Source organism: Cariama cristata, unplaced genomic scaffold (genome assembly GCF_000690535.1).
Source record: "Cariama cristata isolate BGI_N322 unplaced genomic scaffold, ASM69053v1 scaffold11510, whole genome shotgun sequence".
Lineage (NCBI taxonomy): Eukaryota > Metazoa > Chordata > Aves > Cariamiformes > Cariamidae > Cariama > Cariama cristata.
This window is the reverse complement of record NW_009595289.1, coordinates 1-27874: the sequence shown is the minus strand read 5'-3', so window position 1 is coordinate 27874 and position 27874 is coordinate 1. Positions and strand designations below refer to the sequence as shown.

The 27874-nt window shown below is 37.7% G+C and overlaps 1 protein-coding gene across 2 annotated transcripts in view; it reads right to left on the bottom strand.

The window, feature by feature from the left end:
- Positions 1 to 26566, bottom strand: part of PPP2R3B (protein phosphatase 2, regulatory subunit B'', beta) — a 45051-nt gene extending 18485 nt beyond the window's left edge. Inside the window, exon 1 of one of the 2 annotated variants that reach the window (XM_009701547.1) lies at positions 26216 to 26566. In XM_009701547.1, coding sequence (XP_009699849.1) covers positions 26216 to 26566 — 351 coding nt within the window. Of the gene's footprint in view, positions 1 to 10947; positions 11253 to 26215 lie in introns of those variants that run through there. The other variant, XM_009701555.1, reaches the window with a different exon arrangement.
- Positions 26567 to 27874: the final 1308 nt, after the last annotated feature.

The window sequence follows — 27874 nt, the reverse complement described above, 5'->3', positions numbered from 1 at the left end:
AGAGCACAAACAATAACATGCTTGGAGTCAAGGGTAACAGCTGCACAAGCTTGTAACTCACTCGCACAAGCAGATGTGTGTTGCAGTGTCAGGACCGAATGGCACGTTAACCTTGGCAATAGGTATATGTATACGTAAAGTCCAGAATCTGTAATCATATTGTGAAGTTGCCACTGCAGTTTAAGTTTTACATAAAAGATGGGAAGTGAGGACTCCTTGAAAATTACTTGTTTGTAATGATGTAAACAAACTTCTGTAGGATTAGTCCATAAGAGAATCCAAGAAAACCTTTAATACATAACCAGCTTTCGTTCCTGACACATAGAACCAGAACGACCATCCGCAGCTATCCAACACTTACTTGCCTTGACTTTTACAAAGGAGGAGGTGGAAGTTTATATCTCACTGGAGTCACTGTTCAAAGAGCAAACTTCACATTTTAGTTTGCACATCTTCAGATCCTTTCCCAACTGTTTTCCAGCAGCTGTTTATAATAATGGTATAAAACCATTATTATAGTTACAATATAGTAATATATTAGTAACTATCAGAGAACATGGATACACCTCATTCCAAAGAGAGAATTTGAGTCTTCTTGCTAGACGGTCTTCTTCTATTTACCAACAGATGAGCTGCATTCAGCAAATAACTTGGCTATAAACAAAAATGAAGACAGCAGGCACTTTAAAATGAGGTGCCCTTTTCTCTCCCTCTCAACGGAAAGAACGAGCCAATGCTATGACAGAGTCACTCAATGACAGCATATATCACTTAAAAAGGACTTGCTGGAAAAGGAAACAAGATAAATATGTTTATGAATGTAATATGTTTTAGACAGCTTACTGATTAAGCCATAAGCTCATTGAACTGATTTGGTATTTGCATTGTTTTGACACTACTACAAAAAAACATAACTCCATTCAGAAATACTGATGCTGTCTAGTATCTGACAGACATCAACATTTGTTATGCTTGTTTCTCTGGAAAAAAAACCAAACTTAAAACGTATTTACAGCATTAGCATTCAGTTTCTGCTGTATAATTTGACATGAACTTCCATAAGGATGTCCACATTAGAAAAAAGTCAATGGAATAGATACAACAGGGTCAAGACAACAGGACCAAAAAAAATTCTACCTCATGCCCAACTTCACCTTAAATTGTTACTCAGAAGTGGTACACCACAATCCCAAACAAAAAATGGCATTAAATACTGAAAATACTATAAAGACATTTTTACCTATCAAAAAAAAGTCTGGTTTAAACCCTTAGTATTTTTAACTAAGGAATTAAAAAAAAGGAATGTTGTGATATTTTCCAAATGTGCAATGCATAAGTTAATCTAGTTCTTCAAAAGACTGGGTCTTCTATTCTTATATAGCACAATTTATGCTAATCCTACCTGGGTAAAACAAAGTGCATAATTAGCGAAGATGATTTTCTGCAGAGGTATGCTATTCAGCCTTTTAAATCCTACCACCCCTGCAATCACCCACGTACAATGCTTATAAACCACTCAACAACAAAAGCAGATACTGCATGAAGTTCCCCGATACACAACAGAAAATGAAAATCAACATAGAGACCCAAAGGGCAACAGGGTGGTAGTGATGATGGCAATTGTGAATGTAAGAAAATGTTACCAGTAAGGAGGCTCAAATGGAGTACCTGACCAGCCTTCCCATCTCTCTCTTACAGCCATCAGTCTAAGTCTGACCAGTAAAGTGACAGGAATATTTTTTCTTTAACTTACTATCTATTTGATTGCACAATGAAACTCAACATTTCCCTCTAGATAAGCTAGTGACATGATCAGTAGTTTTATGGAATTTAAATCCTGCAAACAGCAGGTAAAGGATTTATGCTACTATTGTCTAGAAAAGGGATCACTCTCCAAAATAATGTTTTTTCCTTCCAAATGAAAGATTTGTTCCAACACCTCAAGTATTTTGGCATGTTAAAGTGCCTTCAAAAATCTGCTTCAGGCTAGGTAAAGTAAGCTTACTACCAAAACTTCCCTCGGGTCAAGCCCAGAGAAACACCTCTCCTGTAATACCTCTTTTGACCTTGTGGTAGACATTCAGATTTCCAATTATCTAAGTTAAAGAAGTGATGTTTTTCCCTTGTTTTCTGTGTGATCTTCATTAGCCTTTCTAGCTAAACCAAAGTGACAGATTTATTACTTCAAAAGTTCACTGACTGTACCACTTCCCATTCAGCTTGACACGCTTAACAGTATTTTTTCCTCTGTGAAAGATCATTCTTTGACAACTTAAAGCTTTCAAAATGTGTTTTTTTCCAAGCTAGATTTTTCTGAAAATCTAGCTATTTTCCTGAAAAAGAGCTTGAAAACACTCAGTTAATCTGAAAGCTTAATAATGAAGTTTCATAGCACAGCATAAGGCAAGCTACACCACAGTACACCCGCATCGGCCCTCACTCCTGCACGTGGAGCTCACTGACCCCTGTGCCAGTACTACTGGGAGTGAAGCAGTACGGTGAATTGCCTCAGGTCACCAAGACAGTGAAAAAGCAAAGTTAAACCCCACCTGTCCTCATCTAATCTCACAGTTGATTCCACTTAGAAGCAACACGGCTCTGATGCTAACATAAGGAAGATTAAGAGAAATAGTGTGGCAGTATCATTTCAAATAAGCTTACATTAGTCTTAAAACCATGCTAAGATTGTGATTTATCTTACCTAATTTAGTGAGAAAGTTAAGACATACGTGAACGATCAAGCTCAGAGTGATACCTACAGAGAATGAACCCATGCTAAAAACAGGCATCGGGGTATATATGCAATAGTCTTTCCTCTGGCAACTAATGTTTTAGTCCCAGGTCCTTCTTCCTATCCCGGACTTCAGTTTGCTGTCCTTCAGTCACTGTCCAGCAGCTGGTTTTGGATGTGCTAGAGACTAATTTTATCATACATGCTCCTCTTTCCTTTCCACAGTAAAAAATAAACATCTATTAATTTTAAACCCTGATGCAGTTTTAGATTAGCTTACTTCTGCTGTTAGCCTTAACTCAGATCATTTCTCTGATCCAGTTTGGTCTGTAATCACCTAAAATTTGTGCTACAATGAGGGGAAGGAAATGGAAAAATAAACACTTTTTCATAAAGCTCTAGCCATATACCATTAGAAGAAAAAGAAGTGCTTGAAAGTACACTGTTTCCAATTTTATACATACTGGTCACCTGCATTAACATAAGGGAGCAGGGTTCAGCAACCCTCCCAGTGAAGTCGGTGTTCCAGTTAGCAATTCCGTGTTCACCTTCAAATTCCGACCAGACAAATATGCTGGGAGTCTCTGGCCTGTATGCCAGGTTGTGCACTCATCTCAGTTTTACACAGACTGACAGCTATCATTGTCATCTCATTTATGCATGTTCTTGGCAGTTTACTCTCAAGCCTATTTCCGTACAAAAGTCTATGGTCATTCGTTGTGATTCAAGGCAAATAATAATCCTCAATGCTAAACTGACTTTACTCTAGAGATGGAGCCATACACTGCTTTGTCCCATTTTTGCAGAATTAAAGTGCCCTGAGTTTCTGGGATTGACATGTTCCAGCAAGTAGCAATTCCATAAGCAATCAAAAGAGATTCAGTGAGGTCTAGAGCAGTCAGGAGAATCATGAAGAAGGATTCTGGACAACAGTAAAAATGAAGTCTAAGGAAGACTCTAAACTTGCACTACAACTTGCAGAAGAAGGAATATGACGGAGTTAGAACTAGAGTTCCATGGCCTAAAAATATACTCAATTTCTTATTTGCTATAAGTATATAAAACAGCCCTCAGAATGGATAGTTTTTTGTATATTTGGTTTAACTATATGTCAAGCTTATTGTGTTCCGAAGTTCACAGTGCAGACGTTGTTACGGTAAGCTGAGATAAAACAAATGGTGAATCTAACTAATCTGTTCCTTCTTTTCTTCACTGACAACCTCAGTCAGGCAAAACCCTTACTGGTTTGGCAACTGCTGGCCAAACTACAAATAGAAAGCTCAGAAGAGTTGGTTGATTTGCATGGGGATTTTTTTTTTTTTTAAAATCACTCAGTATCAACTTCTGCTGTACCCTTCAGTGCAGTAACTCACCACTGGTGTGGTCCATGTTAAGAGCAAACATCAACTTCAACAGCAAAATATCAATCCTTCTAGAGCACCCCTGGCTACCAAATGGCAGCGATAAGAATCTACATTCATTTTACAATTTAATGTTGGAAAATGCAGCTTATTAGTAAACTAGAATTCAGGTCTATTTTGTCACTGAAATACTGTTTGTATGGTGACCTCTGATTTTGAGGTTAAAAAAGAGATTTTTCTTAGTTGTTTGCTACCTGAAACTAATTTCTCCCCTTATTTTAAGTCTCAAGACAGCACAGTAAGCAGTAGTTCAGCTAGTTACTCTTAATTGCATGATAGCTAGTTTTTTTTTAGGGAAAGAAGCACCCCACTCACTTTGAGTGGAATTGTTGTGGTAAGGGCCATCGCTGGATAAATCTTTAAAGTCTTACTAAAGCTTAAGGAATTCTTTCAAAAATTTGTCATAGTGGCACAACTATCAGTAACTCTTTTCCTTTTAATGTAACAAAGCTGCATTGAAACAGTCAAAATGAGCCTCAAGAGGAAGCCGCTGAAGCCTCAGTATTTCAGCAGAGCATGCAAACCGTGGACCATCTACACAAACTTATTTGGGATAGTGTGTTAATTCTCATGTAGGAGGAGAGAGTAGGTAGTGGCATCCAGGAAAAGCTTCCACCCGAAACTATGAAATACACTCCATACACACCATCTTGCATATTAAAAGTAAAACCACATTCAACTAAAAACATGTTTAAACAGTCTCCACAGACAAGTCATATTACATGCACACATACAAAAGTAGCATGTAATAAACAAGCAAACACTGGAAAACTTCCAAGTGGACTGAACTCTCCATCAGACATAAATTAGCATTACTTTTCTGCATGATACCTAACCATTATAGCATGGACTTCCCAATCTCCTCACTTCCAGTAATATATATGTAATCCAGTAATATATATGCTGCACTAAAAGATCTTTTACCCAAGTTCTACAACTCTGATTTTGGAAATACCAGGATTCTCCTGATTTGCAGTTTGGTATAGCTGACATAGAGAAATCATGCAGTCTTGCTGGGAACTGGAGGATGCTATTGCAAATGCATTATTGCTGTAGAAACACCTCCAAACATGGCTGCATATATTTTGGGGTTTTTTCTGTACAGTCACATAGCGCTTCAGCATCAAAATCCTTCAAGTTATGCAGTTAAAGAGTTTAATGATTTATTCAGAAATGTCCCTCGGTGAGGATGGAATAGAAAAAGGAAGAGGTAGTTACCTTCCCCACAAAGCCATGAGCACAAGAGACCTTTGCATATTACACACATGTTCATCAGTAACTTGCTTTATTTGCTGACAAAATTTTTACTAAAGGCTTTAGAGGTAGGATCCTCTAACAGTTTGCTGTGGCTGACCAGTGAAAATACTTTTTGTATCCTCCACATGCCCTGCTAGTTTACAAAAGGAAAAAGGTATAGATTATAAAATGGCAAAAAGCAAGATTCTTCAGAAAAATCTACCTTGCAAAAGGCAACTTCTACATTTTGTGGTAAGACAGAAGTGGTGCAAAAATTTTAGTCACTGGCTGTGAGTTGTCAAACAGCCTCCATTTTATGAATCATGTCAAATCAAGTATCCCAGTCACTAATACATCCAATTTGTCATATAGTTGCAGGTTTCTTGGAAAATACTCTGATTGTAGGTTAAATCAGTACTCCTATTCTTTATCAGTCTACTCTGTTACTCCAACTGTTTTCAGGAGACAAGACCCTCACAGTACATGAGCATTTTAGTGGTACACAGCCAATGGACCACACTGGGACTCACTACCTGCAAAGGAGTCACGACTGCCTAAACATCATTTTAATGGGGAAAAACTGACAGTCAGTTACCCCTAAGGCAATTCTAACATTTGTCTACAGAAAACAGCCCTTGTCAGGATAGGCCATCAGTTCAACATTAAGAGTAACAAATAGGGCTAAGACAGACATCCACTTAATTCTTCAACTCTGCAATAGCTTCTCAACCTTCCATGTTTACAACAAAACAAGTTTCAATCACTCAACGTAACTGAGCTTAGGAAAAAATCCACTCAAACAAGAAAAATATCAACAAGTTCAGCCTTATTAATGAGCTGCAGAGTCAATCATTGGAGCAAGTATTCTGTCACCTTCTTATCTGGCGATGCCCAAACAAATCCTGATTCGGACAATTGTGAGAACAATCTCATATCCGTCTTACCCTGTAAAAGTTGAAGGACATTTTATATGACGATGCGCCAAACTTCCAGGCTTTCTAGCATACAAAGTACTACCGACAACATAGAACATCTACTATCAGTAGTATTAGTGATTACAAAGGTATTGGAAGTATGTTAAACGGAGAAAAGGTTAGTGAAACTTTTATTCCAAGGGAAAAATAAATCAAATCAGAACTCTTCAATGTCTGAGTTGTTGGGCCAAAAAAACCCCAAGACTTAGCTGCAAAAGGAACTGACACCTAGACTCTTAAATCATGCATGCAAGTAAGTTGTAACATAAACTTGCACCACATTGGCTTTTCTACAGAAACAGTACACATTTGCATAAGTTTATTACCAGACATGAACAGGTAAAGAAGCTGCTACCACAGGGCAGACAATATATTTTAAGTTCAAGCCAGGAGTATATTAGCAAGGAACCATTTACGGAAAACCTCTCATCTTAACCAGTCAGTCTCAGTAGGCAGCTTATATATTTTCATTCTGTCTTAAATGTTGGCATCTGCTCCAGAAAATCGGCATTATATCGGCAAACTAGCATCAAGTGTAACTATTAGCTACAGTCAGAATGAAATTTCTATTCCCTCCCTGCCTCCCCAGCAAACACTTGAGCTTTGTTCTTTAAAAAAAAGGATTTGTGTGCCTGATGTAAAACTATCACGTAAAAATGGATATCAGATCCTCCCTCTGTGGTGTCAAAAGGTCTCCAAGTGATGTTAAATTAGAAAATTGAGGCTAATAGGAAAGCTGGCCTGCCAGAGACCTCTGATTGTTACGCAACCTACTTCTGTGACTATAGTTGTAAAACCAACTGCCTCACTTAAACTTTTAAAAATTCGTGTTACCTCAGAAACTGGAATATTATCTTAATGACTGGAAGAATCAGTGCACTACAGCATAACCACACACCAACCCAGCACCTATAGGTTCTGTATTCATTCCTGTCTTGAACATGCCACAAGCATTTATGAAGCATTTCAGTAACAGAGGAGTGCAAAGGCATTTGAGAGGCACTAACGTCTAAGCTTACTTCACTCAGAAGGAAAACCAATCTTGTGAGGCACCGCAGAAGTGGAAGAAATAGTTCCCATACAGCTGACATAAATAGCATGCATAAGCAGCATTTAGTACCATTAACAGGTGGTCAGGGAAGTGGTAGCTCTCCATTTCCACACTGAGGTGACACGCATACAACCACAGGAATCACCATGTAGTAACAGCAGATAAAGGTGTGATGCATCAAAAGTATCAAAAAAAAACGCCAGCACTCAGTTCTGGCACTGACATATGAAGATTAATTGAAGATTTAGGCCAGCTTTTTTTTTTTCTCCTCTTTTTTAAAATCATCACATTTAGCACAAATTTTTTTGACTTGAAAAAACGTCTAGTTTTAAAGTTAGAACTCAACTGTTTTATAAAGGTGATGTGGTCTCTAAGTAGCAAAAAACATCTATTTCTTAGTTTAGCTAACACTGAGTTACATGGGTATAAGTGTGCTGCTGTATACAAATGTATTTTATTCTGTTATCATTTTGCTTCCAGCTTCAGACATACTTTCCTCACATAGCCTGGGTAATGATGCTGCTTATATTCCAGCTCTGACAGGTAGGGATGTCACCAGCTGTTGGCTAAAACACTCTTCTCAGCTATCAGCAGCTAAGCAGCCTTTCAGTTCACATCTTTAAGATGCCAGTATATTTGACACGGTGATAGTTTCTTCTCCCTCCAAAGTTTCAGAGAAATTGATGAGCAAGATGGACACAGTCCCTCTTCAAGTGCTGCGTTTCCAGTTCACTATATTCTGTAGGTGTTAAATTACCTAAGAAAGGTCTTGGTCTTATAATCAACGTCAGGAAAAGACAGTCTGAAGTTCTATCGAGTTTTATGCACAGTTACCTACTCAGAAATCTAGTTTCCCAAAGTAACTGAGAACATTTCAACAGTTGTTTATTGTTTTATCTTCCTTTTGAGAAACTGAACTCTCCAGAAAGCCCTACTTTGCTCAGTTTTATCAATTTTCATTAATAAATGCAACCACTGAGAAACAGTCTGTTCTGCCACTTTCCAGAGCGACCCACCTCACTACTGGTTGTCTATTTAAAGATTTTCACGAAACTTGATTTGCTACGCTTCAGTGACCAGCCTTTCTAAAACATAGGGGATTAGCTACACAGATTACTTACATGGCTCTAAGCAAAAAGCCACTGCCTTAGAAGTCCTAGAACCTGCGGAAGACCCAGTCACTCCAACCCACCTCAAAGCAGATGTTGAGCCACATGTTATCTTCACCATCTGCCACCATTACTCATTTTTTTTTTTATTTTAAGAGGCTAGCTTCAATAGCACTAAACCTCTTCAGGAGAATCTGCGATTTGTTTAACAAGTTACAGAAACTGCATGGATATGAAAAATTGTAAGAGTGTAGTACACGTATAGAAAAACAGACTGGCTTCAATTTCTGCTTGATTTGAGCATTGTAATGTTACATCATATTCATGAACTGTTCTGTCTGAAAGCCAATATTACAGTGGTATAGGAGGCTGTAAACTTCAATGGCAATGAAGCTTAGCAAGTGAAATAAGAAAAAATTTTCTAGCTATTTTACAGAAGCTCTAAGCAGTCTTTAATTTCAACATGAAATTTCTTCAATGATTATGTAGATGATGAATAGCTATTCTTTGAAATGCACCTAACCTATGAGGACAAGCTGAAATTAACATTAACATGAAATGTCAGGTAAGGAATGTCCATTTTCTTCTGTATCAACAGTTATCAGTACTCATATTTGGTTTTTTTAAGGTACTTTCAAAAAGGTCTCCTTAAAATCATGAAGTTGAAGCAAAGTACCATTTAAAAAAGGAACCTCAGATAAAATACTTTATATCAAATTGAGCAAAGAGACATTAGATTTTAGTTTTATACTCTTAAGTCTGTTTTGCCCACAGAATTTTGACTGTAATAAAGTGTTTCAACATACATTATTCTACGGTTACCATTTACCCAAGAAGTCCAAGTCTGGTTAAAAAATGAAAAATATTTGTTCATCATCTGCATTGTAGGTTTATAGCCAGCAGCGTGCTAGAACAGAAAAACCCTACAGATTAGACAAGCTGTTTTCTAGAGTACTTAGTTGCTTTTAGGTATGCATTACCATACTACATTGAGATGTTTTCTAGCTTAACATAAAAAAGCCCTGAAAAAAGTACAAGTGACCCAACTATCACTCAATGAAAGACAGACCAAGTTAAGGGGCACCACACAAGGTAATAGTGGGTTTGTTTACAACAGGATGCCATGACCAAGACTAAATTTGCCTCATCCTCCCAGGTGCATAAATATTAACTGATACTGCTACATTTGGGAATTAAGATAGTTTTTTCTTTTTTCCTGCTGTCTCTGGTCAACAAGTTTCCTTCTCTGTCTCCAGTTCAGCACAAAAGATAGAAGTCGTAAAATCCTTTCGTTCACAAGTTTATGCTGAATGGCATAAAATATGAGGGTCAGCACTTGCATTCTGCTTTGCACAAACGAATAAACATTGCGTATATAGCTAAGGTGAAACAAATTTGAAAAAATAATGTAGAAGACAGAAAGCTAACACATTTTTAGGGTCACAGGGCTCTATGGCCCCCCTCTTGAAGGTCACCTGAAAGGGACACTAGTGCACTGAATTCAAAATTAAGTAGCAGGCTATATTTAGAATGGTTCTAAAATCCAGAAATTCTAAGATAATGTAATTTTTATTCAACTGCTAAACTTTCCTTAATTAAAAAAGGGTAAAACACTCACACATACTACCACTGATAAACCTTTATCACATGAATTAGAAGTGAGGGTGAGGTAAGGACAAAGCGAATGCTTTCATATATTGCCAAAAGCCTTCAAGTTAAGCTTACATGTTTGAGGAAACACCAAATATCAGTTTCTCAAATAAAAGTTGCACACTTTTTTCTCCTCCCAAAAGGTAATCTCCCTGAACATTTAGTCTGTAAGTAGTTTTCCTTCTAATTATACATTTCAAATGCTTCTATTCTCAATTATGAGCTCACTTCAAAAATGGTAGATTTAACTCACTGCTGCAAAACAGTAGAGGCACATGTGTACCATGTAGCAACAACTGATCTCATCCAAATACAAAGCCCAAAATAAACATAATCTAAAGGAATTCAGGATCATCATGCAAGTATGAAAGCAACTTTTAACATATTATGTTTGAGTTAATAAAGTTATAGTCTTTTTCAGTGTATTTTGTATGCCCAGTTTCAGTAAAAGTCAAATTAAAACCCCTGGGGAAATGTATGGAGATTATGATGATGCAGATTAAGGAAAACAGTCTTTAAAAGTCTAATAGCATTAGGCACACCAACTTTCCACTGCATGTGCCTCTGTGCAAACATCGTGCAAACAACTCTCCTCATTTTTTGTTTGCAGAAAATGACCTGCATAGTCTTCTAAAACAAAGAAGAAATCATCATATATGGAAGACTACCGAAATCCTGCTAGCTTAGGAAGAACTTCTATGTATTTCCTGCAGTTTGCATGCTTGTAAAGGTACAACTGACAATAACTTAATTGTATAAGAACAGAAAGACAAACCTGGACCTGCTGGAAAGCTTTCAGTCTCTTCTTGAATCTAGAAGGTAAAACAAAATCACATCCTCGAGCTAGCAATGCCAACTCCTTTCTTAGATCAGGATCTTGCCGCAAAGAAATCTCCTTTATCCTCATGCTTTCGGATTTCATATAACGTCTCTGTGTGCCAGTCCAGGCACTTGAGTCCCAGTAAATAGCAGAGCTGTTGTATTATCACACAGTGCCACTTAACGCAGCAGCTGCGCCCACGTCCTGTGATATTATAAGAGTCAGCTCAACTTCGCCTGCTCCATACATTAAAGGGAACTTGGCTGGAATCATAAAAACAGATTGGAAAGTCACTTTGGAGGCCTACCCTTTCGTCCATGCATTCCAAAGTCTAAATGGGACGGTATGGAAAAAAACAAACCTGTTTGGAGGAGCATCTATAAAAGCTGCTTCCAATTTTAAAAAAGCAAGCCTTACAGGAATGCGGAGGCCAGCAGTGGTCATTTTGTAGCTTCCTCCTCCTCCTCCCATCCCCCTCAGCTTTTCCTTCTGTCACAAAACACTCACTGTCTAGCTTCAGTGAAGCACCTCACCGAAGGATAAGGCTTATTACACAGCAATTAAATTCCTTTTAAACTTTTCAGTCCTTTACCAGGAGCCCCATTACACTGGGAAAATGAAGGCAGTGACAGAAAGAGCTGCAGACAGACTTTCCAAGTGGCTCACATAATTTAATGAACTAGATTTTTTTTTTTTACATACATCTAGATATCCAAGTGATTGTATCGCAAGAATCTAATCATTCAAACACTAAGGCAGAAAGCAGTAGCAGAAATGAGGCAAACGTTACCACAATGAAATGCTGCTTTAAATCATGTTTTACAGAAAGGCTACATTAGAAATATCAATGATGTAACAAAATCTGAAAGAAGTTGACAGGATGCTTTTTTTTGCTTCAGTAGGAGTTTTATAAACATTAACATCCACATACTAGATTGCACACCTGTGACATTTCAGTAGCACTAAAGTTAGAGCCAGCTACTGTTGTGCTCTATTTTCAGTTTATTGAATCGCAAATACATTTTATGGGGGGGTGAGGCCACGTTTTAGTCCACAGCAATATTCTTCACAGAAAGAGAAATCCAATAAGCTTTTGTGGAAATTAAAGTGACCTTCTGTCCTTCCTCCTTTACAATTTTAGGTACATTAATTGATAACCGGTGAAGTTTTCACATTTTAAATGGGTATACCTTTCCCACAGCAAACTTTAGGAAATGCTGCTATCTTGATGAAGTTTTTTTAAATGTCACCATCACAGCTATGGGTATGGCAACTCTTGCTATTCCAGTTCAAGCTGTGAACACTCTTAGCACCCCCAAATTCTCAAAGATATTGGTGTGTTGCCCATTTATTATCTGTATGTTGTCATGCACAAGTTTAGTTACTAACAGCATAAAAGGAAAGATCTGGCCAATCTCACTCTATTTTCATCCCTCATGCTTTAAATAAGGCCACTTTCTTGATTACACAAAGATGTACACAGCCCAAGAAACACTAAAACAACTCTTTCACCACTAAGTTTGAGATTTCTCTTACTGGAAGGCATTATTTTACCCCCACACTGTGTTATCTATAATCTTTAGCCCTATTCATTCATTCATAGCCATTCTGTCATGTAACAATATATTAAAAACCCACAGTAAATATCCTCGTAAGATTAAGAAAAGGAAACTATGAAAAAGTACTAGTGAAACATGATTTGTCTTAATTGGATTCTTTTATCACACACTGTTAGAAAGTAAGTGCTGGAAAAAAGCCTGTTCTCTTGTTTTTAATTTACTACCCAGCTTTCCCCCCCTGCTTCTTTATTGCAACTCATTATGAATATATTTATTTCTTTCGGAAGTGGGAGAACAAGAAAGGAATTGACGAGGCAAGAGTCAGACATGTTGCAGTTGGCATAACCAGACTATCAAACTGCACTAAGCAAAGCTGGCTGTCACTCACTGTCTTTTAGGAAGATCAAATCAACTAACCTGTGATAACCCTTGGGCCACAGGGAAACCATCGGGGAGCTGGGCGCACAGCACACGACAGCAACATGCCTGGAACTTGAGATGGAGGACTGAGGTGTTAGAGTAGGAGAAGAATCCTACTCTGGCAAGAGATACCCGTTCCAGATCAAGATGTTTGGGGAAGGTCAGGAAGGTTGTGTTGCAAGGCAGATTGCATTTCAGTTTAGGCAAAATAGGCCTTAAAGTAAGGAAAGGTATCATCTTCCCATCTAAATTGCTTCCTATTTTCACCCCTCTTCACCAGGTGATGCACTCCCATTCACGGTCTTGTTTGAGGTGGCTGTAGTATATCAGTAAGATGACTGCCATATGGAGAGCTAACCTAAAAGTCTGGAGCTCTAGTTCACCTGAACCTGCTGAAGGAGCCTCAATAAGAAATCAGTGTTCTGCACACCATTTTGGAAAGGGTTGCAAATTTCCCTCCTTTTTTCAAATGGAGCTCAGAGTTCGTCATCACTTAACCAGCCTATTTTGTTCAGTATTTTGAATATTCTGTGTTTCGTTATCATAATATTACTTCTGCCTGAGGTAGATGTTAAATTAATCCCACTGTCAGCCTAATACTGTTTTCACACCAATGTCACCAGTCTAGTTTCAAACCTAGCAGTTGTTTACATACCTGTATGCAAAATAGCTGTCAGAAGTTCACAGGCTGCAATAGATGAATAATCTACATGCAATTGAGCATTTGGCTGCAAAACATTGTAAGATGTAAGTACAGTGGCAGCTCTTAATCACCTCCTTTTCACCATCTGAATGGAAAAGGGTTTTGTATTGCCACATTTAAGGAGATAGAGTATTTGTAAAGCAATGTGGTCAAGAACCTCCTAAAATGTGTTTTAACCTTTTCAGTCACAAGTTAGCCACAGGGGAAAGGGAAAATCAGCTTCCATCCAGATTGACCTAGGAGTATTCAGGTATAGCGTTACATTTATTCTAAATCTGAATTCTGTCCAGTGAAAGCTAAGGCAAAATCCTTTCCTGGGTGAAGGGCTGGATGTCAGCCATGAAGCTGTTCAAGTATCCTGGCAGCTTATTATTAGCTAGATAAACAAACAGGAGGGAAGATGCATGCTCAGAGCTTCCTTCCAAAGCTAAAGATACACACTATGAATGGATATGACTCAAGGGACTGTGGCTAAAGAGTTTACCACTTTAACAGAGATCTGAACATTCACAATAGCAGTGTAATATTTACGTGGCTTTAACAGAAAAGTATTCAAGTGAGACAAAGATGAGGGTCACTAATATTTTGGGTAATGTGGAAGAAATAAAAACCTGAAGAATACCTCAAAAAAACTTAAGCATTTGCTTACAAAAATGCAATTTCTTGTCAGAAGCATATACTGACAGTAGATTTAAAGTATTAAGAGATTATGGGGAACTGACCTCAAGTCTTTGAAAAAAAGCATCCCAGCATTACAGGATGCTTCCAAGAAATAAGTTAAATATGTAATAAGATGTATTCAGCCATAGAAAACCTTTAGCTGCTAGGGTCCAGTCTTCAACCCAGTAACATGTGAACCAAGATGACAGAAAACCTGTTTGGCCTTTAGAGACAGTTTAAATAACGCTGAATGAGCAAGCCCAATGGCAACAGTGTGCAACCTAACAGAACCCCTCAGCTTGTGATGCTGCAGAAATTAGAGTGGCTCCTGGGTTAACTGTGGGAAGAGAACTGTCCCGTCTCCACAACAGCCAGTGTAAAGGGTTATGCAACCAGTGTAACCCTTTCCAAAAAGTAACCGATTAGTGAGGGGCAGAACAGAGCTGTTAAGATAACTAAGGCAAGGTAGCATCTTTCTCAATATAGAAAAAAAGATGAAACAGCATGACTAACTTTAGTACTAAAGATAGATTTCAGATGTTTAAAGTGGGAAAAAAAAAGCACCACTAGTACAAGCAGATAGTTCAGGAAGATATTAAAAAAAAAAAGAGAAGTCAAGCAGCTAACCGTGCTTGATAAAACACTGCTACTATGAGGCAGGAAAGACAAAGAAGAAGTTACATAAATATACTAGAAGACAGACAAATGAAAACAGCAATTCTTTGCTAGACTAAGAAAACAAGCAAACAATTCAAAAAACTCTGAAATGCTCGGTCCATTTTTTCCCCTGTCAGTCTTCACAAAAGATTGTGACTAGACTATCACCTTAATATTATCAAGAGTTATTTCTAGATCAGATAATCCATACTTGGCCCCTTTGATATACTGAAGTATGCTGGAACTAGATATGCCCCATTATTTGCATAAATATTAGGCATTTGATAATTAATCGGTTCCTAACTCCTTAGATCAAAGCTCCACAGTCAGACTGAATTTCTAACAAACCTGACCCAATTTCTACAAAACATATTGCATTAATAATAGATGCAAGTGACATTGCACTTCAGTAAACAAAACGGTCGTTGGGTAGATGTATTATTTACATTAGTCTGCAGATCTTTAATTTACTACTGCAGACCAGCGGTAGCCCGTGAATCACTGTTCTAACAGCAGTTCTCAAGATATTGCATAAAAACCAAGGGGAAAGATTAGAAGGTAATGTCCATCTCGCTCAGATTTGATTTTATGGCCTACAAAGTGAGAAAACACAACTTCAGCAGGCTTAGTAGCACCTGCAGTACCTTTCTGCTTAACACTATATATAGCAATGCCCAGTGTTGACATAGTCTAAATAAATGAATGAAGAATGATAGTGCTTCTCTTCGGAAAGAATTCTAAAACTCCCTCTCAAGTCCTCAAAAAGGCCCTTGCAGGGGAAAACCTCTTTACAGCAACGGACTGAAGTCTCAATTGTCCAAGTGTGTTATTTTACATTATCATGAGCAAGAAATGAAGCATTCCCTTCTCGGGAGACTACAGTACATAGCAAGCTTTACTGACCTTGAATTTTAGTAGAGCAGGTACTGTAAAACACGAAATGTCTAGAGAATGGAAAAATGCAAGAATAAATGGGAAGCAGCAAAGAAAATTCTGCTTTTTATCCATATAACTGCCTAAGCAATCAAGAATATCAACATCTATTGACAAGGTGACCCACTCGGAGGTGGGGAGGACCCACTGATACTGATTTTTCAATACAGAATTCACAAATACTGATTTTTATTTTCATTTCCCAAAGCCCCTGACCCTAACCTGAAATAAGGATGCACAAGCTTGAAACCTATCTATCCTTATACTGATGGATAAGTAAAGGGATTTAATGGGATCCCAAATAATCGGTTTTCCCAGTTCTTCAGACACATACCTAACTTGCATCTTGCTAGTAATTTCCCATTGCTAACTGCTGTATATGGGAAGAGAGTAAGAGGACAATGCACTTGTGTGCTAAACAGAATAACAAAATATTACTATCCATCCCTAACTCTCCTTTGGAAGAGAGTCACCCCTTTTCAGCAGTACACTAACAAAACCCAAGGGAGATGAAGTCTACAATGTCTAGATCACAGAAAGAATCAAGTTGTTATGCTCATAGCCAGCTACCAGCCACCCAAACTGATTGCTTTAAAGTTAATGACAGTGCTTTGAGTATGGTGTGCTACACCGATGAACTGTTCAGTGTTATCACTGTGTAGTTAAGAAATCTGCCTTCACAGGGAGAAACTGATTCTTTGGCCTTGGAAGGAAGTTCATGTGAATCTGGGTCTAGATGGATTTTTTTTTTTTTTCTTGGAGGATCCAATGCCTCCCCCGTAGAACATGCACACAATTAAAAAACATGGAAGTCATTCATGTACATGCCTTCTCTAATGATTATTTAAATTTTCCAGTACTCTTGGATTAGACAGAGCAATGCCTGGAGGTTCTTCCCACAGTTGCTGGGAGAATACGGAATTTTTAGGAGGCAAGACAGTGAATAAAAAGACACCAGTTAGATGTGAGACATATGGTCATGTTGGTAGCCCAGGAAGGATGGGCTGATCAGATTCTTTGCGGATTACCAGAAGAATGCCATGTATGTACACCATGCTGTGGGCTGTTATCAGATAAGCAAGATAAGATACATGTCACCTTGCTATGATTACACTGCCTGGACTCCAAAGACATAGCATGGGCCTTTTTAGATTGCTAACTGCATCTTGGCAGACTAACTTCAGTAAGTGTCAACACCAGATACCATAAAACCAAAGCCTGACAGTTATTCCTTTCAGAACAATTCCCATGTTCTCTGCCATCTTAGGTACAGATGGAGCCTATTTTCTATTCATGATCTTCAGATGACCCTATTCATCAGATCATGAAAAGCAGGTACACCCGAACTGATGTTCCTGGGGTGGCTATTAAACAGAGAAAGGCATAAGCAAAATATCTAGTATTGATTATACAAATTAAAGTCACATGCTCTAATAAGATGCTGGGTTGTTACATTTTAGATATATATATAAATGATGCTATAGATGAACCATGATGCTACAGAGACTATCCACAGAGGAAGCTACAGCCCACAACATAACACTTACAACTTCACTGAGGTAAGCCTCTGAATAGGGGAATAGGTTGAAATGAAGAATCAGTTCAGGCTGATTCAGAATGCCACTGAGGTTTTCCTACAGGAGACAGCAGCTTTTATAACAAGAGTCTGAAAAGTTGCATAATGCATAACATTAAAGTCACACAGGCCATTTTGGATATTTAGTAATTTCTAGATTGCTGTTATTTACCTTCTGTCACCTTAATTTAGAAGTTGACAGAGTAATCTGATATAAAGAACATGAATGACAATGTTTTATAACTGTCCAGCAACTTCTTTAAACATTGCACCAGCTGTTCTGTACTTCATCATTTTGACATGAATTGAATTTTCAATTAATCCTTTCAAAAACACATTTATATCTTAGAATTTCATAATTTTCAAAACCAGAATGATTGGTGTATGAAAGTACAACCACTATAATTCCAGCATCACTGACTAACACGACATGTAATTTAGTCCCTGAAATCACAAGACAATAATTTTGAGTCAGTGACAGCTGCAAGACAGCTTCTTGCTTATGCTTTCGCTTGAGATTTCCCTCCCCGAAGATCTTAAAGCAAAGCCAACAAATTGGGAAGTTTAAGATAGAAACCTTGTTCTACAAGTCAGTCAGCAAGATCGCAAACTATAATTCACCAACCAACAACGGGACTTCTGGTATAACTTCTATAGAGACTTATTCTTGAAGTAACACTACCGTGTTGATCATGTGTCAGTATGAAATCATTGCTGACATCGGCAATGGAGAGGCAACAGAAACTATACTGGTTTCTACAGAACTAAATGAAAAGTCATGCACTTCCAAACTTGCAAGCAACGTACAGTGGTAAACGACAAAGCAGAGAAAGAAGGCAGAGCTAAGAACCTGGTCACTGGTAACGAACTGAACTTTAGCTTCCAGTATAATAACTAAAGGGGCAACCATTACACATGAAGAAATAAGACTTTAAATAGTAAGACAACTTACAGAGGTATAACACCATAAACACATCGCCAGAACAGCAACAGTACTCTTGACTAGCAACTTCCTCCATTCTCCATCACTGGAAGTCTTGATGTAAAATCTAAATATTTTTTCAAACATTTTGGAAGATCTTTCTAAAATACTAAGCTTAAATTTGTTACTTGATAAATAAGGAAGTACTCAAAATTTTAGGAGGTATTCTTTAGTGTGTTAACAGCAAGTAAGACAACAAAATTGGTGATCTTTAGTTTAAAATCTTAAGTTACACAGAAGAATTTTAAAAAGTACTTGCTGTAAATGACTATTCATGAAGATTATCAGTAGACAGAAGTAAGAATAATCTAGCCCATTAAGTGTTTTCAACATTACTTAATTTCAAATGGTTTGCTTTATTTCTTAGTCAATGAAGTACACCACAAGGATGATTATTTACGATATATCAGTGATGATCATATCTAGAAGTGTTTACAAAATCTAGAATATTAACAGTTTATCAATACTAATCTAGCTTCTAAAGGAATAAAACGGTTTAGAAACTGTTCTCCTCGTTCTGAATTCTAAAAACAGATCAAGTCAAGCCATTTCATATGCTCTACAAGCCTTGTTTTGTCAAGATAATGTCAAGAAGATCCAATCAAACCTTGTTCATGGTGGGCACATGTACAACTCCATTTTATAGATATTTCGCAATGTTTCCCTTGTCACCCACTCATATGGTCTTCCCCTGCATTCTCCTTGCATGTAGATTCCTACAAATGTGAAATCTCCTTGCAGTCTTCCAACTCGTCTCACTTGTCGCCTGAAATCAGCCAGAGTTTCTAGTAAGATCTGCAGAGGAGTAGTATGTAAGGCTAGTTCCATATGAAATGAAACTAAGTAGTATGCACAAGATTATTTAAACATATATCCCAACAGCCCTAAGAGCCCATTATCCCTGCAAGTACTTGTGGTGAAGAAATGGTACATGGGTGGCTCTAGAGTTTCTGGCTATTTTCTATATAGAAGAGTGATTGCTATGCAAAAGGGGCACATCTGACATGAAGTACCAAAACACACTTTTAAAAACATCTCTTGATCACTGATTAGCTTTCTACGGATCCATTTTTAAGATGTATCTGTTGTTCGCAGAATACAAACTAATCTTATCTACCAAGACATTAGTACCACCTGGTTAACTCGAAGACAAGAACACCATACTAATCCAACCCAACACAAAGGAGTTATTTACATATTATGCCACAGTTAGAACACCAAATTTAGTAACCATTTGTTGTGGACTGCAGAAAACAGAGTACCTCCCTGGCATTTTCTTGAATCAATGCAACTACTTAAGTTGCCTAACTTTCACTGAATTTTTCAAGACAACTGTGAGTGCAAAGCCTCTACATTGGCAAGACTCAGCCATATGATATTACTATTGGTATTTTGTAGATTTTTCTTATAACATTGCTTGCTGAAAAATTCTGTGCAGTCATTGACTAGGTCTGTCAGAGGACAAACTAGTTCACTGGATGAACTGCATTAATTGTTTTGAACAGAGCTAAGCCCATACATACTTTTGGCCTCAAGCTTACTTCTTGCTAACAGAGCAAGTGTGGGGCAGGTAGAGAGGTTCTCAAAAATGCAAGATGGGTTCTCAAGCATCACTGAAGGAAAAAAAGAAAGCTATCTCCTCTATATCAATATCTAATTGCTTCCCAGACTGACCACCTGTTAAAAGAATGTACTGTTTAAATGACTGATGTAAAGCTATAATTAAGCTTAAATGTTTTGAAAGACTGGGCAGAGAGAAGCAACTGGAAGTAATGATCTCATACAGCTATGATTTTTTTTGTTTGTTTGCTTTTAAGTGACAGCTATGCACACAGGAGACAGTAACTGTGATTAATAAATTTCATCCAAATATTTGAATTTGTCCTGTGTCAGGATTCAGGTAAATTTTAAATTTGAAGAAAACCATGTATAATTCTGAATTCAATTTTTCAGTACTGGAAATGCCAAACCCCATTAAGACTGGGTGCAGCATATACAAAATATTGATGAGTTTCCAGTAGGACAGATATATTTTTCTCTTTCAAGTGCAACTGCCACTTTGAAAGAGAGAGAAGATCACTGTTTCTTCTAACAAAGCACAATGTGTAATCAGAATTAATACTACTGCTAAGAAAAGAGTAACATTTATATCCCAGGGTACAAGATGCAGTTAGGATAAGGAGCACTACCAAAAAGCTACAACAGTGAATAACTTTCAGTTTCTCATTTATACATAAAATGAATAGCTGGTTGTCTAATCAGGATAATGATTCTTCTATTCCAAGCTATTCAGCACAGCAAAGCTTAAGAATAACAACACAACATGCTACCAGTGCTGCTTATGCTGACCACTATTATTTCACCACACTTGAAACTAATAATGATTTTCTAGGAACACCTGTAGCTGCACTCTTCCAGACCTTAATATGAAGTTCTGGCTGCCCTTCCTTTTTTGTTGGCACCATAGAAGGAGCTTTGTTGTGAACACATTAGTGCTGACATCTGTCATAGTACCCTGTTATCATCATAAAAGTACATCAGTGTGATACCAGGTTATTTACAGTCTACATTTAAGTCACGGGCTAGAGTTCGAAGCCAAGTCCACCATCTTCTCCACTCAGTGATGGGGGACATGGCACTATTAACACACCTTTGCATAACACGGAGTTAGGGAGTGTATGTGCTAGATCACATTCAGTCCTGCACAGAGTAATTTGGTGTGCAGGGCAATGCTAACACAGCTTAGGTAACCCAGACTTAGTAGTTAACATTGCTGATAATGTTAAGGTATACCAGGCAGCAATTCAGATGCAGATAACGTGTAAGACTAGACACTTGAAATGTCAAGGCCAACATCAAAGCTTAATAACAACTTAAGTGAAAAGCTGGCAGGATTCAAACACTGTCATTCCTCTTACTCTTCTGATGGTTTATGACCATTGTTTCTTTCCTTGCCACTAGAAGGTGGTTCCCCAAAAAACCTACTGCACACCTGCAGAACATGGAGATAAGTCCACCACTGCTCTAAGGGATGCTGGTATAAGCCTAGTTACCCTTTAAGAAGAGTCCTCAGAACAACTCCCTTGTTCCAAAAAGCAACTGTTTAGTGTTATTATGCTCAAACTTCTGTCAATGTTAAAAGGTTTCATTCTAGTCTCTCTTTAAACTAAAATGGATTCCAGTAGTACCACTCCATTTGAACCTACTAACTGGTAACAAAAATTTGGCAAGAATGGTAGCAATGAAAAAAGCTACGCAGCAATAAAGTAGTAAAAAAATTATAAATTACAGAAATACAGGACAATGAGCTTTAATAATTGTCACAGGATAACAAGTAGGAACAGTATGCTTATCAAGCAAAGGATATACAGAGGCCTATTCAAGAAGTACCTTTATATCAAAGGTTGACCCTGCAGAGAAATGGAAAATAACTTTGAAGTACTTCAGATCTTATCACATTCTCTCTGCACCACCCCCCCAAAATGCCCATAGGGAATTCTGTGAATTGTTTCCCCAGATGCCTTGCACACCAGCTGGTTAGGATTAAACATTTTGCCTGCGGCACCTTTTAGGCCTTCAGGCCTGGCATTTTTGACAATGTGATGAACAGTGTACAATTGTGTATACCCCATATGTTTAAGATAATCTAGAGTGCCAGAAACACTGTTAAATCCATGTACAGCAGGGATAAGGGTTAAAAGAAATCTACAACAGCTATTCTTCAAGGTTGAAAGTTACAGCTCCAGAATTTCATTTCTTTACAACAATATACTTATAAAATACTCAAGACTTAAACGTTGAGATTTTTCTATGCCTCTGATTTTCTGTAATACTAATATATCTAGTACATACCAATCACAAGCCTACTTGCGGAATACTAAGTGCTAGCAAGCACTTCACATCACATAACGAGGATGACCAGAACTTTGCAGTTACAGTGTTTGTACAATGGATGCAGATCCTGACCTCACTGTGAATGACACCATGGAAGTGAAGGGAAGCACCTCCCTTAAAGGAAAAAAAAAACCCACCCCAAAATAACTAAACACACGCTGTTTTCTTTCCACTTGCACCAAAACACACTGTAAGTTGAATTTTCATGGTAGAGTTCTGTCTAGATTTCAAAATGGGCGTGTGGACTAAGCCAACAATTTATTCTGAATTAGTGTTTTTCCAGAACCTGGCTTTAAGCACCTTGTCCAGATGAACAAATTCCTGTTTGAAGCACCTCAGGTTTTTGTTCATCTTTAACATAAAGACCATGTAGGTTCTTTCATTATCTGAAAAAGTACTTTGTACTTGCTAATTAGCGAAGGGCTTCAAGTATCTTGAAAGACAGCAAGTTCTCCTCTGACAAGACATTAGTGTTTCAGCAAAAACACGTGGCAACTTCTGAATTTTGCATAAAAATATAACCCTCAAACTTCAGTTACATGCTAACCTCTCAAAAAGAGAAAAGATCTCCTTGAGTACAATAGCTGTCAGCTACAGTACCTCCAATGCTGTTTAACAGTTGCTATCAGAACACCAACTTGTTTTGCACGTATGCTACTGTTTAAGGTATTAAAGGTTAAATATCCAACTAGTTTCAAGACTGGTCTTCCAAGAGTGTTTCCCATCCTGCAACACATGTTTTTCTAACAAGTACAGAAATCTGTATCATGACAATGTGGTTTCCTACACATTCATACCTACTATCTGGTAATAACACGAGGATGGTAGTTTTCTGTTATCAGTTTTATTATTTGGGGTCCTTCAAAAAAATTTTGCAGGAACATTTTAAGAAACAGGAAAAGGTGTACTTCAGCCTTCTCCATAATCAAAAGTAGTGATTCATCTCAGTGATACAGAAAAGGTATCCTGCCAAAGTGAGTTTACTGTTTGTACACTGAATTATGAGAATTCCTATATACTGTAAGAAAAAGTTTAATAAGAAGATGCCTAAGTTGACTCATATAGTCCTAGAAGAAATAATTCTCCAGCTCTTTACGGCTGGATGCAAAAGCCCTTTCCTAATATCACCCTCAGGCACACAGAGTTAAGCACATTAACTTTTCCCATTTTCTAGGACTGCTGTTTAGAATTTAAAACTGTATTACTGGACCTACCGTACAAGCTTTCTTTTCCAAAAAGCTATCTGAAATTTTTTCTTCCAGTTATAGAAATGAGATGAGGACCTCAAACTTACTTAAACTCAAATGAGGTAGGTAAAACCATTGTGGCTCGATTTGTGAACCATGATTAAGTGCACAAAACCAGATGCATTACTTTTGACACCACAGCGGGTAGTTTATGGATGCACGAGAAGGAAAAGGGTTTTGCTTTCTATGAGAAAATACACAGTCATGGCAGAACATGCAATTATGCAACTCTTGGTGCTATTTTAAGAGCTGATGCCTGCTCCAAACATAGTTTACACTTCTTAAGGATTAGGAAACTTTTGGATGAAGCTTCCATTCAGCTGAATAATAAAGCCAAAAAAAAATATCTTATTGCTTGAAAACTTCCCCCTGCCCAACTCCTTGGAGAAGAAAAAAAAAAACCAACCAACCCACAAACAACCAACAACCTAACTCACTAGGTTCTCTCTCAGTACAATACAAACAATTCCAACAAAGTAAAGAATGTTACTCTTCATTAATCTCTTCTTGTTCTTCTTTATGGGATCTACTTAAAGTGATCAACCAACACACATGAAGAGAAGTTACAGTACGTGAGTTAGCAATCAGGTACATCAAGTAAGAGTGGCTTTTAATGGAAACTCTCCGTTCACCTACTTTTATCCGATACAAGAATAAACTGAGCATCTGCTAACTTTTTACATTTCCCTAGAACAGGAAACATAATGGCGTGAACATAAAGAAAAAAAAAGTAAATCAATTGTCATGCCCTGCTGTCTGGCTAGTGATTACACATAAAATAGAAGTCCTGGTTATTATAAAGTCAATGTAGACAAACTCTAGATTGGAAGTGCGATGTCTTGAAACTAATAAGTGGCCAAGCTAGATTTGAAAATTAATATTTATGAAATCAAGACAACACTTCAGATTAAATATTTTAGTGCAAAACAGCGGTCACTTCTGTGGGTAGAAAGGTAAGTATATACATTCAATATAGGCCAATAACAGACCAGAAGTAACCGATACTCTTAAACATCCTCAGTTCTAACCTCTCTACCCTCACCAACCTAAGCAGCCTTCCCGAGGACACCAGGAGGTTTGGCCAGTGTATTGAGTTAGATACCAAAGCATGTAGAGTGATGACCACTTACAACTTACCAGTATTATTAAATGATATGAATTTATAGTCCTGTAGCAGAAACAGCATGCCTCTGAACAACTCCTTTGATATAAGGCAGATCATATAGGCAATGCCTAGTTTTATCAGTCATCGCATCATTTTCTATCCAGTTTTGCTTTCACAATTTATGAAAAGGGCTGGAAATTAGATTGAACTGAACTGCAATTTAAAAAAAAAAATCTCAGGTTGGGGGCAGGGGTGTCACTCTTGTATAGAGGGCATTGTCTATTATAAATCAATACCTCTGTAGAAAGGAAGCATTGAGTGTACCATGCAGTACCAAAACAATTACTTTGTTAACACGCAGATTCAGTGGAGCCAAGTTTGAGTCTTGTACTAACAATAGTGCCTGGTATCATTAGACAAAGGAATATTTGCGGTCAAGGCAGTATGTTATAAAAATAACACTGCAAACAAACCCAGGGACCTAGAGGTATCCACAATTAGACTGCATTTAACAGTGGAAGGGCCTGTTACTGAAAGCGTGACATCTGAGCATCAACACCTGGCTTAGGTTACCTCTGGCAAAAGTTAAACAAAATGTATCCAGCAACTGTGATCTATTTAGTAAACTAAATAGCCTTTGTAATCTACCACATCTGATAGAATGCTAGATTTTTCTTTTAATAGAAAGTGTGAGATGTATTCCACGAATGACACCTGCTTAGTCATGGCTATTTGACCTATCTATCCAAGTTTTGGCTTTTACAATTATTTCTCTTGCAATTCTCTGACTCTAAATATGGGTCCTTCCCCACACTGGACACTCCTCAGTGGACACAAGGACATTACTGAAAACTAATTTTTATTATAAGGCTACTTCTAGCTTTTCCATCACTTCTAGTTTGTTCATACCTGTTAAGAAATGCAAGAATACAGATACTAGCCCTAACCTTATTGCATAGGAGAGGCAATACTTCTGAAAGCAAGAATCACTTGTTTTGACTTCTCCTTATCTATGCTGCACACACTGAAACAAACACAACATGTAAATTAGTTGCAACACAGATCAGCATTGCAGGATGTTTGAAATTATAGCTCAAAACCAGGGTAGACATACCAAATCTAATCAGCTGTACTGGATATGGAATTTTTAAGATGCCTTCCACTCTGCAGTTTTAAAGAACAAGGGCAATATTGCTCTTGACAGAAAAATTTATTGGAAATAGAAAACAATTCATTTTTCATTTTGTCAGGCATGTATGGCCTACAAAAAGCAAGAGAGCTGCAAGGAGCCAAGACAGTCTTTTGGAAGTTTAAGCCACCTAGCCGTTAGCGCTAATGACACACAAACATTGACATTTTATGTTCAGTGCTCCACTCCTGACACCTCCTGTGGGGAAACTAGTTACTTGCATAATTTGCCAATACCACAAACACAAAATTCACTTCCATTTAAACAAATAGGTTCGATAAGCAATAAACAAACTTACTGCTCTGATTCCTGAGGATCGACGTGTTGCTCTAACATTAGAAACGTTCCTTGAGCTGGCTGGAGTTGCCAACGGAAGAGTAGTAGTAGAAAGTTGAGGAGGACTGAAAGACATCAAAGGCAATCTGGTATCTCCTAATATGCACTGCTTGGAATTGGAATTTTTATTAGCAAACCTCTCATTTGTACCATTTCCTGAATCTCCATTACCAGTCTCAGTTTTCTCCTCATTCTTGATTCTCCTCAAGCAGTCCTTTAGTGTCAGCTGAGTTGCAGGCTGACTCAACCAGCACAAAAAGAGTTCATCCACCTTCATCTTCAGTACAGGTTGCAAAACTTTCCCAGGTGACATTTTCTACCAGTTTCCCTTTGTGTTGGATCAAATTCAAAACACAGGTTTGACAACCATCTATTTATTCCACTTGACTTTCAGTGTTTCACAGACTCCAGGGTTCCTGTTAAGAAAAATACTATTATTTAATCTTACAGTTTTTACAAAGTATTGATATTTATTCCCTCAAGATACCAAGAGGTATTGCAAAATATATGCTAACATGTGACTACAACATTTTGTAAGTGTAAGCCATTAACCAGAGTCAAATCCAGAGGATAATTTCTTTTAAAGGCATACTATATAAATGATGGAGACTGGAGAGAAAGAAACTGCACTCAGATTTCCTCAAAGAGCTCTCTAACAAATGTTCTCCAAGGACATGTGTTAAAAACCCACATTTATTATGATAAATAGCCTTGAAAAGACTTATAATTGAACTTGCTAAGAACCAAATGTCTAAGCAGTTTATGCAAAGCCTTGATGCTAGTATAATTAAGATTTAAGAAGCAAGCCTTTCAGTTAAGGGATTAAGAACTAAGACTGAAGGCTCAATTTTCATTCTGAAGTCTGTGCTTCTCATTTAAAATCTTGCACTGCCTATTGCAGTACAAGATGCATTCCCATATGAGTGATGCCCAGCTGAATTCCCAAAGATCCTTCCTCAGGATTTGATTTGCCTGCCCACTTGGTATCACACAGTCATTTGATACTTTAAGAACTGATCTATTTGACAGTCATGTTTACAGTTGGGGTTTTTTTTAAAGTCAATGCAAAGCCCAACGTGACTCAAGAATTGCAATAGTATAATTTCAGGTTCAGTCGCTCACCTGAAAGAAAGAGTATATTTTTTTAGAGAGCCAGAGGACTGGAGCTAAATACTGAGAACAGAACCCAAGTTACTATCATTAGCTCCACAATCAAATTACTTGGTCATCTGGTACAGTTTAACTAAATCCTGTGCTTCCTCCTGTTTCTTTTTTTTTAAAGTCTTTATCAATATTTGATCCATATGTAGAAGGCAGCAAAGATAGACAAATACTTTGCTGAAGAAGCCTTAAAATAAGCACTTGAATTTGGAAATAAATACCTAGAAAATGAACGTACTATTAAAATCCAAGCTCAGTCTTCATCCCATGGCAGAACCGTAAACTTTATAATACCGCACCAGTTAATTTTTTTAAAAAACCTTTATGTTTAATAACTTCACAGTTACATTCTTCCGTTACTGAAATCGAAGGTCACGTTGCTTCACTCGATTCTCAGACCAACGCTCCTGCAGCGCTCACGGCTGTGGAGCCCGGGCTGGAAGGGCAGCGGGGCCGCCCC